This window comes from Thrips palmi, unplaced genomic scaffold, assembly GCF_012932325.1.
Source record: "Thrips palmi isolate BJ-2018 unplaced genomic scaffold, TpBJ-2018v1 HiC_scaffold_12, whole genome shotgun sequence".
Taxonomy (NCBI): Eukaryota; Metazoa; Arthropoda; class Insecta; order Thysanoptera; family Thripidae; genus Thrips; species Thrips palmi.
Genome location: NW_023144623.1, coordinates 9,304,123 through 9,316,929, shown reverse-complemented (window position 1 = coordinate 9,316,929; position 12,807 = coordinate 9,304,123). Strand labels below are relative to the sequence as shown.

Genomic DNA, 12,807 nt, shown 5'->3' with positions numbered 1-12,807 from the left:
GATCTGTGTACATTTTTCTCCCTTGAAATTTTAGCCCCGAGCCAAATGCTCCTTCTTTATATGTGTTCGTACTATTATATTTAGCGTAGGTCCCTTGCATATGTACTCTGTGGATTGAATAAAATCAGCATGATCATCGTCCGCGGACGGGACTGCGCCGTTTTTTGACACGCACCGTGCCCCCCTCTAAATTCGTCACGAAAGCGTGCAGGGCTCGTCTCGTCTCGTCCCAGGTCCCCGCAAGACCGCCTAGCCGTGCCGTGAGCCTAGCAGGGCAGGCCTGGCAGAGGCCCAAATGGTGATGTGTTATTTGGGCGAACGTCGATGGGGTCGTTATCCCTTTGGTTCGGCCCGCTCTAGCGCTGTAGCCAGGCTGTAGCCCGCCGCCGTGGCTGTGGTCAGTGCCTACAGTGCCTGGCGAGACTATGAGGCCTGCCAGCTCATTTATAACGTCACATGAGATGGCCGGCTCCTTTGACTTCTTTACTTTTGGTCGTCGAAGGCAACATGGAAATTCACCTGATAGATTTGAGCGAACTCGCATCACGCCGCGCTGCTGAGTGGTCAGTGAGCGCCGTCCGGGTAGGCAGCCCATCCAGCACACTGTAGGGCTTGACTTGACTGTGCGGTGCGTCGGCGGCGGGCTACGCCAGGGTCGCCAGGGCTACGCAGCGCACGCACCTGTCCTGTGGTCCTTTCTCATTGATTACGCTCGGCGCTACTGCAAGTCACATCAGTGAGTGGACAGAAATTCGACACGCGTTCACTTTCGGCGGTGCCCGAAAACACTTGAGCCACTCAAAAGGGCTTCAGCGTGATGCAGCCGGATTCTATTGTCCGGCCTAATCAGCTGAGCAGGTTAAAAGGTTTCCGCCCAAAAAACGTGTGTTCACCCTGCCGTCTGATTCCGAGAGTAGTTTTCGTCACTCTGTCTCTCTCGCACTCGTGGGACGTTTCTTATCGGTGCGAGGGAGACGGAGCGGAATCAGTCTACTGAATGGCATCTCTAGCGTCGCCGCTCTCACTTCGCAGCACCTTTTGCCCGTTATCAGTCTCGCTTCACTCGAAGAGGGCCGCCTTCTGTGTATCAGGCGAAATCAAGTGGAACCCTGACTTCGTTTTTTTTTAGTTTACTCTACAGACGGTCTGGACGCGCCGCCGACGTCACTGTGTTTCTAGCAAGATCAGCCGCCGTTTGAGTTTAGATTACGGTGTCGGCCCGACGGCCCATGCGTGGGCCACGTGGTCCATAGTCATGTGCCAGGTCATCGCGGTGCGGCAAGTCAGACGTAAAGTCGCAGTGACGCGCCTGGCGATAGGTGGACTAGCCTACCTTTCAGGCGCTGGCCTCTGCATGCTGCATGCCTTGTTTGGTTTGCGTGCCTTTCTTTGCACAGTGGGCCAGAAGACCGGCGGAGTGGGCAAAAATTCTAGACGCGTTTTGAGCTCCAGAGTCACTAAACAAGACTCGAACTGAACGTGTGACCCTACCAATAGATTGCTCTCCGAACGAAAAATCCATTGGTGGGGTCACACGTTCGGTTCGAGTCCTGCTTAGCGACTCTAGAGCTCATAACGCGTCTGGAGTTTTTGCCGCCTCCAGCGGTCTTCTAGCCCACTGTGCTGTGCATTGGGGCATCAGTTTTCGGGGGCCGCTGCTGCTGATACCAACTTCCGATGACATTCGCCGGGGATCCCTTCCGCACAACATTGTGGTTTATCTTGGTAGTTGGCGGCGACGCGACGCGCTTGGTCGGTAAATGTCAGGCGGTCTGGGGCCTGGCCGGCCTGGCCGAGGGCCTAGCGAGGCGACCGGTCAGCGGCTGCAGACTGGCGGAGGCAGCCTGCGGCGAGTGCAGCGACCAGAAGCACGCTCCTGTGCCTCTCCTCTGTCCGCCACTTGGTGTCGTCCAAGAGGTCAACTACTGGAGCACGATCAATGCCGCCCCCGTGACCTTGGCGACCTTGGCCCTGCTAGCTGCCAGCCCCGGCTGTGCGGCGTGCCCTTCGGGCCCTTCGCCGCGGCCAGTGCCGCAGACCCCGGCGCGGCGGGCAGCACGCCGAAGGACGCTAGCTCTCTCCCTCGCTGAGAAGTAGAGCGTTCGGCCGCGTCCGGGGCGAGCGTCGCGGCCTCTCTCTATCTCGCACTGCAGTCTATCTCGAGTGGGCCGGGGTCCCATAACCAGGACGCCGCCCGCCGCCGTAACGAAGTCACGGAAATTGACTAGGAGGAGAGCAGCCAGGGCGTCCGTCAGTGGGTCCGGGAGCGGCGGTGAGGCAGCACGCGGCACGCGGCAACGGAACACAGCGGCGTCACCATGCACGGCGGGAAGGGCGCGAAGCAGGCGATGCAGTGCACGCTGCTGCTGCTGCTGGCGGCGGGGCTGGCGGACGCGGCGCGCATCCTCGCCGTCTTCGCCATGAAGGGCCAGAGCCACACCATGGTCAACGACCCTCTGGTGCGCGGGCTGGCGGCGCGCGGCCACACCGTCGACGTCTACGGCCACTTCGTCCCCGCCGAGCCGGTCGCCAACGTCCAGTACTTCAAGCTGGAGCGCGCGGGCACGCTGGCGCCGGGGCTGGACATCAAGGCGTACGAGCACGCGTACACCAAGTTCGTGAACCCCATCAAGCTGATGAGCAGGGGTATCGACGACTGTGAGGCGCTCTTCAGCGACCCCGGCGTGCAGCGCCTGCTCAGCTCCAACACCAAGTACGACCTCTTCATCACGGAGCTGTTCAACACGGACTGCTATCTCGCCTTCGGACACCGCTTCCAGGTAAGAAAACAACGCCGAGGTCCTAGAGGACTCCCAGCTAGCTGCCTTGCCTTGCCTTCCCGCGCGCCTCACCGAGTCCTCCTTGTCGTGCAGGTGCCCGTCGTGGTGCTCAGCACCAGCCCCATCCTGCCCTGGGGCAACTGGCGCTTCGGCAACCCGGACAACCCCGCCTACATCCCCAACATGTACTCGGGGTCGTCGGACACCATGACCCTGCTGGAGCGCGGCGTCAACGCCCTGCAGGTGGTGTACACCAACGTCATCAAGACGCTGTACTTCGACCCGATCGACCAGGCCGTCATGGAGAGGGCGCTGGGGAAGGCGCTGCCGCCCGTGGCCGAGATGGCGCGCAACACCAGCCTGCTGCTCGTCAACACCTTCCACGCCCTGACGCTGCCGCGGCCGCACACCGTCGGCGTGGTCGAGGTGGGCGGCATCCACATCACCAGGCCGGACCCGGCGCCGCTGCCCAAGGTGAGACGCCACGACGGGACGGGCCTCGACTGTCTCGACCAGCGCGGAGTCGCCTCGCTGGTGCCCAGGCTGCCCTGGCCCGCGGCCCGCACCGCGTGTGCAAAAGTTCATGGCGTGATCGACACAAGGGTCAAGACAGACGCCCACAAAGTGTCGCCATTATCTCGCGCGGTTACATAAAAAGATGACGCGTGTGTTATTGGGCGCTTCTCGCACTTCGCGCTTGGTGCGTTTGTCGCACGGCAGCGTTCTGCGCGGGCGGCACGGGCCGCACCTGCGGCGAGGGAAGTCCGTGGTGCACGATGGGTGGCCTACCCGACGGCGCTGCAGACGCAAACGCAGCGCGCAGCCCCGTCCCCGAGGAGCGTAGTGAAGTGGCGGGCGGGCAGGGCGCGGCCGCTAGGCCTCAAGCCAATGCTTCCGCTGAGTTGGCACTGCAGGAGTTGGCCTGGCGTGGCCGGCGCCCCGAACAGCTGACCGTCGTCGCGTCGCCGGCCGTGCGAATAGGCAAGTGCGCGCTTCTATTCAGACAGAACGCGTCCAACGCGGCTGGCGGCGCTGGCGGCGCCCTTCGGCGGGGCACTAGGGGCGTGCGTCACGCGCCGCCGCGACACGCCGTAACCGCACGGCGACGGGGTGGACTGCAGTGCCTGTGTTGGCCACCCTGGGCGTCACCATAGCGCCATACCGAGCCGGCCCGCCATTCTGTGCCTTTACTCGACTTTCTTCGACGAGCTGCTGCCTTCGTGCACTTCGTGCCGCCTTGTCGGACACACGGCCTCGCTATCGGAGAGGACTCGGTGAAGAGGTTAGGCGGCGCGGCGAGGTGCGGCGCGGGGCTGCTGCACTGTACAGGGCTCCCAGTGGAGGGCGGACGCCGCAACGCGACGCGCCAGCAAGCCAGCCCCGCCTCGACAGTGTGTAGGACGGCAGGGCTTCACTCCACGTCGCTCCGAGTCGCCATGGACACCAAGCTCCTCGTGCTGCTGCTGCTGGCCGTGGCCGCGCCACTGGACGGCGTGCTGGCGGCGCGCATCCTGGGCGTGTTCCCGCACTCGGGCAAGACGCACTTCCTGGTGTTCGAGCCGCTGCTCAAGGAGCTGGCGGCGCGCGGCCACGAGCTGGTCGTGCTGAGCCACTTCCCGCAGAAGCGCCCCCCGGCCCGGTGGACCGACGTGAGCCTCGAGGGCACGCAGGTGAACCTGGCCGGCCTCATCAACTTGGAGGACGGCGGCGGCCTGCACCCCATCACCACCAGCGCCTTCGACTTCTGGTTCATCACGCAGTTCGGCCACTACTCGTGCGATGACATCTACTCGCACCCGCCCGTGCGCGAGCTCATCGAGAAGGACCGGCGCGGCTTCGACCTCATCATCAATGAGAACTTCAACACCAACTGCTTCCTGGGGCTGGTGCACCGCTTCCGACCCGCGCCCTACATCGCCATGTCCTCGTGCGCCCCCTTCAGCTGGGACTACCACCGCCTGGGCAACCCGTACCACGCCGCCACCATGCCCAACACGTTCCTCTGGTTCTCGGACGAGATGTCCTTCCCGGAGCGCGTCATCAACACGGTGTACTCGGCCGCCATCCGCGCCTACATGACGCTCGTCTGGGACCCCGCCGCGCAGCGCGTCGCCGAGAAGCACGTGGGGCCGGGGGTGCCGCCGCTCGCCGACCTGGCCTACAACATGAGCCTCATGCTCTCCAACACGCACCCCGCGCTCAACCGCCCCAAGCCCCTGGTGCCCGGCGTCGTGGAGATCGGCGGCCTGCACATCGGCCAGCCTCAGCCGCTGCCTCAGGTCAGTGGTGGGGGGCTGCACCGGGCCGGGAGCCCTCCGCGACGTCCGCGACGGAGAAACCGCGGACCCCGCGGAATCGCCTGTCGCGCCCGGAAACTAGTCATCACTTTGCCGTGCAGTCTCTATGTCTTTGTTGGTGTTGGTGATTGGCCTAGCGAGCTACGCCCCTGCCTTGTCTGTGGGCAAAGGGTGACGGTTATTTTGGAACACCAGTGCGCCAGTGCTCCAACTTGCCAACTGATTCGGTCCGTCGGTCTGTCCGTCTGTCTGTCTCAGCTGCGAAAAACTCTTTCGGATTGTGCTCCAGTGGTGCGGACAGTGTACACGACCTGATCGAATAATCGCGCCGGTCCTCGAAAGATAGCACCGCCAGGTGCGTGACACAGCGGAGACGGACAACGGCGCGCATTCGATTCACTTTTGGAAGCCAATGGCCTCTGGCCTTCTTCTTCTGGGAATTCGCTAACGTTGGAAGGGCGCGGAAAGGCGTGAGTGGGCGACGGATTTAACGTCCGGCATATCAGCTGCTTTCTCAGATAAACTTGAAACTGAGCGCGAAACGATTAGACTTCACTTGAAGTAGCTAGGACCACAACTTGATCCTCTGCTTTTCGAGGAAGTCAAACAAACGCGCGACTCTTCAAAAGGCACTCCCCGTTTCGTCTCATCTCATGAGGCAGTGACGAGTTAAAAGAGGCGAGCAAATATTTTTGTCTCCTTTTGCCCCGCAGGTTGGTCACACTGGGCCACTGTGATAAGGGTGGGACTGCTTATCAAGGTCTCACGAGACCGAACACCCCGTGCGATGTGCGTGTATGTCACGTTATCGGGTGACATCACCGCCGTCAAAAGAAGCCGAACATGTTTAATGTTGGCAGTCATGTTGAACGTTGGCAGCGTTGGCAGTCATGTTCCATGTTAGCAGTCATGTTTAGCGTTGGCAGTCTGCAGTGTAGATAAGTGTTTCGGTGTCGCGTTTCTTGCGCGGTGACAGGGGACGCGTGCTGCACTCTTTGCCAACGGGGCGCGCTGACGGACGGGCATGGTCGTATTCTCGTAGTGCAGCGTGACTGTACGATTTCGCCGATAGCCGGTCGCCGTTTCGAAACCCGCGTGGCGGACTAGCTTAGCCGATTAGAATACGTAAATGTCGGGCGAGTCACCGGTTCAAAAAAGAGCGCGCCTCGTGCTGACCGCGTGGGAGCTTTTTTTTGGCGACGCGATGAGTGACAGCGACGAGGATAGGCACCCCGTCGTGCGCGGGGGACTGGCGGGGCGCTCCAAGCCGCTGCAAGGCCTGCAAGGGCGTGACCCCAGAGACCGGCCACCGGCATCGACCTAGGGCGGCTTGCGGTAGGCCCGGCGCGTCTCCTCTCGTCTCGTCCTGCACCTGGTGGGGCGGGGCGGCGCCGGCGGGCCTGGCTGCGCTGGCTGCCCTGGGCCGTCGCCAGAAGAAGGGGTTTCGCGTCGCGTCGCTTCGCCCCCACCAGCACCTCGCCCACCTCGCCCACCTCACCCCGCCACGCGACCGACCGAGCCCGAAATGCCGCAGTCCTGCAGTCCGCGGCGCGACGCCAGGTCAAGCATGCCGTCGTCGTCGTGGTTGTGGGCGGTGCTGGCGGCGGTGCTGGCGGCGTCGTCGCTGCCGCCGCAGGCCGTCCAGGCCGCCAACGTGCTGGCCGTGCTGCCGCACGCGGGCCGCAGCCACCACCTCGTGTTCGAGCCGCTGCTGCTGGAGCTGCACAACCGCGGCCACGCGCTCACCGTGCTGAGCCACTTCCCGCGGAAGTCGCCCCCGCACTACCACCGCCACGTGGACCTGCGCGGCTCCATGCCGATGCTGGACTCGGTGCTGCCGCTCGCCGCGCTCGAGACCCTCAACCCGTTCACGGACTTCATGACGATCGCGCGGATCGGCCAGGACTCGTGCGACGCAGTGCTCTCGCTGCCCGGCGTGCGCGCGCTGCTCGCCTCCAACGAGACGTTCGACGTGATCCTGGACGAGGCGTTCAACACGGACTGCTTCGTGGGCTTCTCGCACCGCTTCCGTCCCGCGCCCGTCGTGTCGCTCAGCAGCAGCGTGCTCATGCCGTGGGCCGGCGCCAGGGTGGGCAACCCGCAGCAGCCCGGCGTGCAGCCCAACCTGTTCCTGTGGTTCGCCGACATGGCGCCGCTGTGGCAGCGCGTCGTCAACACGTGCTACACGGCCCTGGTGAACGCCGTCAAGGCCCTGCACTGGGACCGGCTGGCGCAGCGCGTCGCCGGACCGCCACTTCGGCCCGGGGCTGCCGTCCGTGCGCGCGCTGGCCCGCAACACCTCCCTCGTGCTCGTCAACTCGCACTTCAGCCTCAACCTGGCCCAGCCCGCCGTGCCGGGGGTCGTGGAAGTGGGCGGCCTGCACATCCCCGACTACGCGCGGCCCCTGCCCAAGGTGCTCCAGATTAACTCGGCGAACCGGCGTCGCTGCGAAGCTGCGCGCGGTGTACCGGTGTCGCAAAGACTCCAGCCTCTAGTGCGGTTCGCCCCGCCCCGCCCCGCCCCTCGTTGCGAGACCGCGTTGCGCGGCGGCCCGGTCCTGCTCCGGCCGCACGCTGCCGGCAATACGCCACGCACCAGCGCCTCCGGGCGGCTCCACGCGAGATGGACGAGTATTTTTATCGACTTGTTTTAGGTCTGCTGACGCCAGATCGGCAACAAATTGGCTCCGCCCGTCCTTCCCAGTCTCTGGTCCCGTCCTTGGTGCACTTCTGCCGCCTGTCTTCGTCGCCGCGGGTACACTGTACCACGTGGTGGCGGACATGCATGAGTTACGCGACGCACTGCTGCAAACTGATTCCGCACAGCGTTCCGTCGCCCTCTCTCTCTCTCTCTCTCGCACCGATACGGGGCGCGCTGTGAGTGCGAGAGAGACAGAGCGGAATCAGCCTGCTGCTTGGCGAGGCGACGTGCCGGCGTCGCAGCAGCCGCCTCCCTACTGTACCCCTCGTTGGGCCTCTGTTAAAATCGCTGACCTCTGCTTTGCTTGTTGCAGGACCTGGAGCAGTTCGTGGGCGGCGCCAAGGACGGCGTCATCCTCTTCTCGCTGGGCTCCATGATCCGCACCTCGTCGCTGCCCCAGGAGAGCGCCGTGGCGCTGCTGCGCGCGCTGGGCACCCTCAAGCAGCGCGTCGTCTGGAAGTGGGAGGGCGAGGCGCCCGGCCCCGTGCCCAAGAACGTCCGCCTCTCCAAGTGGCTGCCGCAGTTCGACGTGCTCTGTGAGTCCCCCTGTCCCTGTCGCTCTGTCTCTCTCGCACCCCAGCGGGACGCCCCGCGAGTGCGGCAGAGACAGAGCGACGAGACGACTCCTCGCAATCGGTCCATTGAACGACTTGACGATCGACGCGGTCCTCTGCCTGCGCAGGCCACAACAACACGCGGCTGTTCATCGGGCACGGCGGCCTGCTCAGCACGTCCGAGGCAGCGCACTGCGGCGTGCCCCTGCTCGGCATCGCCATGTACGGCGACCAGCGCACCAACCTGGCCGCGGTCGCCAAGCACGGCGCCGGCCGCAGCCTGCCCTACAGCGCCCTCAAGAACGCCGACGTGTTCATCAAGCACGTCCGCGAGCTGCTCGACGACCCCAGGTGAGCGGGGATTTCAGTTTACAGTGACGCGTCGTCGGGCAGGCCCGCCTGGAGGGTAGACCACCCAACGCACTCGCGAGCGCCCAACGCGACGGCGTCGACGGCGACGACGGCGTCCCTTGCTTGCCAGCCTTCCTCTGACGGGGGTGTCTGTCTGTCCATGTCCACAGCTACCAGCAGAACGCGGAGGTGCTGTCGCAGCGGTTCCGCGACCGGCCCATGTCGCCGCTGGACACGGCGGTGTACTGGACCGAGTACGTGATCCGCCACAAGGGGGCGCCCCACCTGCGCGGCGCGGCGCGCAACCTCGCCTGGTACCAGGAGGCCCTGCTGGACGTGCTGGCCGTGGTGGTGCTGGGCCTGGCCGCCGCCCTCTACGTCCTGTTCGCCATGGTGCGCGCCGTGCTGCGGCTCGTGCTGCGGGCCACCTGCGGCTCGTGCGACAACAAGGACGCCAAGAAGAAGAAGGCGTAGTGTGTCTCCGTCCCACCCCGGGCCCACCCCGGGCCAGCAGACTGGTTCTCAACGGCAGTCGCTGTCTCACTCGCACCCTCGCCTGTGAGTGCGAGTGAGACAGAGCGACAGTGCGGAATCGCTCTGCGAAGACTGTGGACGCTCCGTGATGTGAAGTGCGACATTTCGCCTGGGGCCCCCCATGGGGGAGCCAGTGCCTTTTCAGGGGGACCTTGCGACCTTTCGGCTGTGAGAACCCAAGTGCGCCAAAGAGTTTCCAGTGACGACGGCGGCGGTGTGGAGTGCCGCGAGAGCCGCAAGGCCAACTTTGTTCCTCGTTTGTTGTTGAAAATGATCGGGAGAGAACAACACCATCGATACCGATGTACAGTTCGGTACCATCTGGCTACTGCACCATGTCTTCCAGACTGCATGTCTCAGTTTGTTGTAATGTTCAATTTAGATCGTAAGAGTCCGTGTGTAAATGAGGTTCTGTTCCTTTCCATACGCGAGAAGGGGTTGTCTGTGATAAACATCAACTATACTGACCTATGAATAGGATAAATGTCAAGAGATCTGTGCTCAGGCCTCTACTGGCATTTCCCATGACATTCAATAAACTAGTTTTTTAAACGGTTGTTTTTTTCTATTACCTTCCTTTCCTTACCGAGCTTTACTTTATTCAACGAAGTGGCACAGACATTTTCAGTTCCGGCCTGCAAGCAGCCTGGCTGCAAAAAAGTCAACTAAAGGAAAAGTCAGGAGGTAATAAACACAGAAAGTCTGACGCACCTATATTGAGACAAACAAGTTTCACTGAGAACAAAGTATGACAAGCGGGGTGGGTTGTCCATTTCATTCCGTGGCTCTGGCGCCTGTGAAACTAGAGTCTCTGCGGACGGGGGTAGAGGCCCGGCAGCGGGGCGTGGAGTACCGACGGAACGAGGCTGGGCGAGACCCCGCGCCTCTGCAACTCTGCATCGGCCGCGCGAAGACGCGAAGCTACGCGAGCCGATGAGTTTATTGGGATGCCTACCCTCTAGGCGTGTGGCAAAAATACTTGGCTGCGAGTTGATCTGGAGTCATTCTTGCGTTCAAAAACTTTTGAGACCTTCTGCGGACCGAGCATCGGCTACGAGTGTTGCTCAATAAGGGGCAGCGGAAAATCCATTCCGCAAACGCAATGCATAAAACTTCTAACTAAAAGTCGAATTTTTTCGTAGAAAATGTTTCGTTTTTCTTGTCGAGTCGATGACATCCCCGAGTCGGAATCCCCTCCCCACGGGCCGCAGCAGACGACACCCGCGCCACCGGCAGCGCTGGCCGGTGACACAAACACCCCCTCCCCCTGCAGTTCGATGTGCAAGCAGACGACACCGGGCGGACATCCATTCTCCCAGCAGAAAAAAAACAAAACAAAACAAAAACACAAAAACAACCTTCTCTCTCCACTACTTGTCGGGCGCAGCGCACAGCGGGCAGCGCTGCCGCCGCCAGCCTAGCCTCGCGCCGGGCCGCGCTGCTCAGTGCTCCACAGCGCTTCACAGTGCACCGTGCCGGTGGTGTTTACCTGGGGGCGCGACCTTTAAACGGCCACGAGTTCTCCGGGATGTTGATCCTGTTCACCGTCGTTGAAAATCTCGCCGAGCGCGCGCCGTCGGCACGCCGGCACGCGGCACGTCCCCTCGCCCTCTCGGGAAAACATTTTTGCTGGTGCCTCGGTCGGAAAGCGTCCCGGGCGCCGCTGCGCCGCTGCGCCGCCGCCTCCATTTGTTTGTTGTGACAAACGCGCAAACGCGCGGGTCGCCTCTCTTTACACTGGTTCAATTTTCCAGTCCGTTGCGCCGCCGCCGCTCTCTCCCTCTCTCTCTCCGCGCGCCTCTCTCTTCGAGAGATTCATCAATTCTTTCTCTTTACCTTCCCCCTCGCTAGACTCTCGCTGCTGCGCCGCTCCCGGCCTCTGCCCTCCATCCCCGGTACGGCTGGGCTGGCGGAATCGCAAACAACGCACTCTCTTATGAGACGCCGCGCCGCGCTATGCCCTACGCCACACTGCACGGCGCATTTCGCGTGCTTCGCGAATTTCGCCTCCAGAAGCCAGAAGCGCCAGAAGCCAAGCCGCCCGTCTTTGGGAGAGTGCCAGCCAGAAGGGAAAGGGGAAAAGGGGGGTGGGGGCACCTCGACGTGCATGCCACCGGGCGGGCAGGCCGGGAGCGTGGGGGGGTTGGCCTCCTCGCGGGGGAGCACACATTTAATGTGCTGGAAATTATAACTGACAGTTTGTCTTGCCGAGGCCCCGCGGGGGGCACTGCCGGCACTGCCGCTACCGTGGCGCGCCGTGCGTGGCCGTGCGTGAGCGCGTGTGACTTAAGGGCGCAATCTTGTAAATGGCATCCACTAGGCCTAAGTGGCCGTGTACACTGTAGTGAAGGCGGCGCGGTGTCCGACGGCGGTGAAGGTGGTGGAGGGGAGCCCCGTCTCTCTCACACCCCTGCGCAGCACCTCGTGAGAGCGACAGAGACAGAGCGACGAAACGACTCTGGTATCAGTCTGCCGGGCTTTCTCCGCTCTCCTCAGCCCGTCGACCCTTCGCTCGGGTTGGGCACTCTGCGGCCCGGGACGGCCGGGACGGCCCCTGCGTTCCTGGAGACACCGCGGTGTCCCGGCAGGGCAGGGCCGGCCGGACAGGCAGGGCTGGCAGGGCTGGCAGACTCCGACGGTGACCCATTCCTTATTCATTCCAAGGGTCAGTTCCCCTAGTTACCTCTCGGCCCGTCTCGGACCGGGCCGCAAGGTGCGCCCCGGGCGCGGCCCCGGGTTCAGCCAGGCCATTCCGAGCTGTCCTTTCGTCGCGCCGTCTCCCTCGCAGCCGCGGGCCGCTCCGCGAGTGCGACAGAGACAGAGCGAATCAGTCTGCGGGGGGTCGTCGGAAAATGACGACGCAACAGATTCGTAGCCGCGCGCCGCTACGGCACCCCTGCTTCTCGTGGCCAGCCGGGCCCAAGCCGGGCACCAGGCTTTGTCACTCCGTCTCTCTCGCACCCCGTCGCGACGCCCTTCGCCGGGCGAGTGCGACAGAGACAGAGCGATGCCGACCGCAATGCCGCACGCCCCCCGTCACGCCGGGCCGGCCGCCTTGCACTGCCTTGCACCACCCTCGATTCCCGGGCCAAAATAAAACACAAGGCGGGCCTCGGCCGCGCCACGCCGCCACGCCACCGCTTTCTCGACGCTCGTTTATGTATGTAAATATTTAAAGCACTCCGGGATGCATGCCGGCTTGTGCCGGACTCCGACCTGGCTCGATTTTGGCCCCCATCATATTAGCCAAACAGCCCCACTCCCTCTTGTCTGCAATTGTCATTCATGCTCCGGCCGACTCGGCCCCGCCCGCCCCGCCCCACCCCGCCCCAGCCAGCCCCGCCCCGCCCCAGCAGTTTCCGCCTCGACCTCAGTCTTAATTGGAGAGCCTGATCAGCGGCGAGGGGCGGCGGCCCGGCCGGCACTAGGCCAGAAATAGCGAAATGCCGAAGCAGGCCAAGCAGGCCAAGCAGCACACACGATCCACCGCAAAACGACGAGTGACTCGAAGGGAAGCGAAAGAAAAGTCGGTGGCAAAATGTTGGCAACAACGACACAGGCAGATTTTCCGCGGCCAAGCAAGCAAGGCG

At 63.2% G+C, this 12,807-nt stretch overlaps 1 protein-coding gene across 2 annotated transcripts; it reads left to right on the top strand.

Moving 5' to 3' along the window:
* The first annotated feature begins 2,061 nt into the window (after positions 1-2,061).
* On the top strand, positions 2,062-9,769 carry LOC117640421 (UDP-glucuronosyltransferase 2B30-like). 2 transcript variants are annotated; one of them, XM_034376924.1, is made up of 5 exons: positions 2,062-2,780; positions 2,874-3,254; positions 8,092-8,314; positions 8,461-8,683; positions 8,854-9,769. In XM_034376924.1, the coding sequence occupies exons 1-5, from the start codon at positions 2,319-2,321 to the stop codon at positions 9,155-9,157; spliced, it is 1,593 nt and encodes a 530-aa protein (XP_034232815.1). In that variant the 5' UTR covers positions 2,062-2,318; the 3' UTR covers positions 9,158-9,769. The 2 variants fall into 2 exon arrangements, with proteins under 2 accessions (XP_034232815.1, XP_034232816.1); XM_034376925.1 differs by lacking the exons at positions 2,062-2,780; positions 2,874-3,254 and adding an exon at positions 4,083-5,059.
* The last annotated feature ends 3,038 nt before the right edge of the window (positions 9,770-12,807 follow it).

Excerpts from the sequence above, each read along its gene's own strand:
- LOC117640421 (XM_034376924.1), top strand. The coding sequence starts at position 2,319 with ATGCACGGCGGGAAGGGCGCGAAGCAGGCGATGCAGTGCACGCTGCTG. Across the intron at positions 8,315-8,460 it reads GCCGCAGTTCGACGTGCTCT|GCCACAACAACACGCGGCTG; the intron begins GTGAGTCCCCCT and ends CTGCCTGCGCAG. Across the intron at positions 8,684-8,853 it reads GAGCTGCTCGACGACCCCAG|CTACCAGCAGAACGCGGAGG; the intron begins GTGAGCGGGGAT and ends CCATGTCCACAG.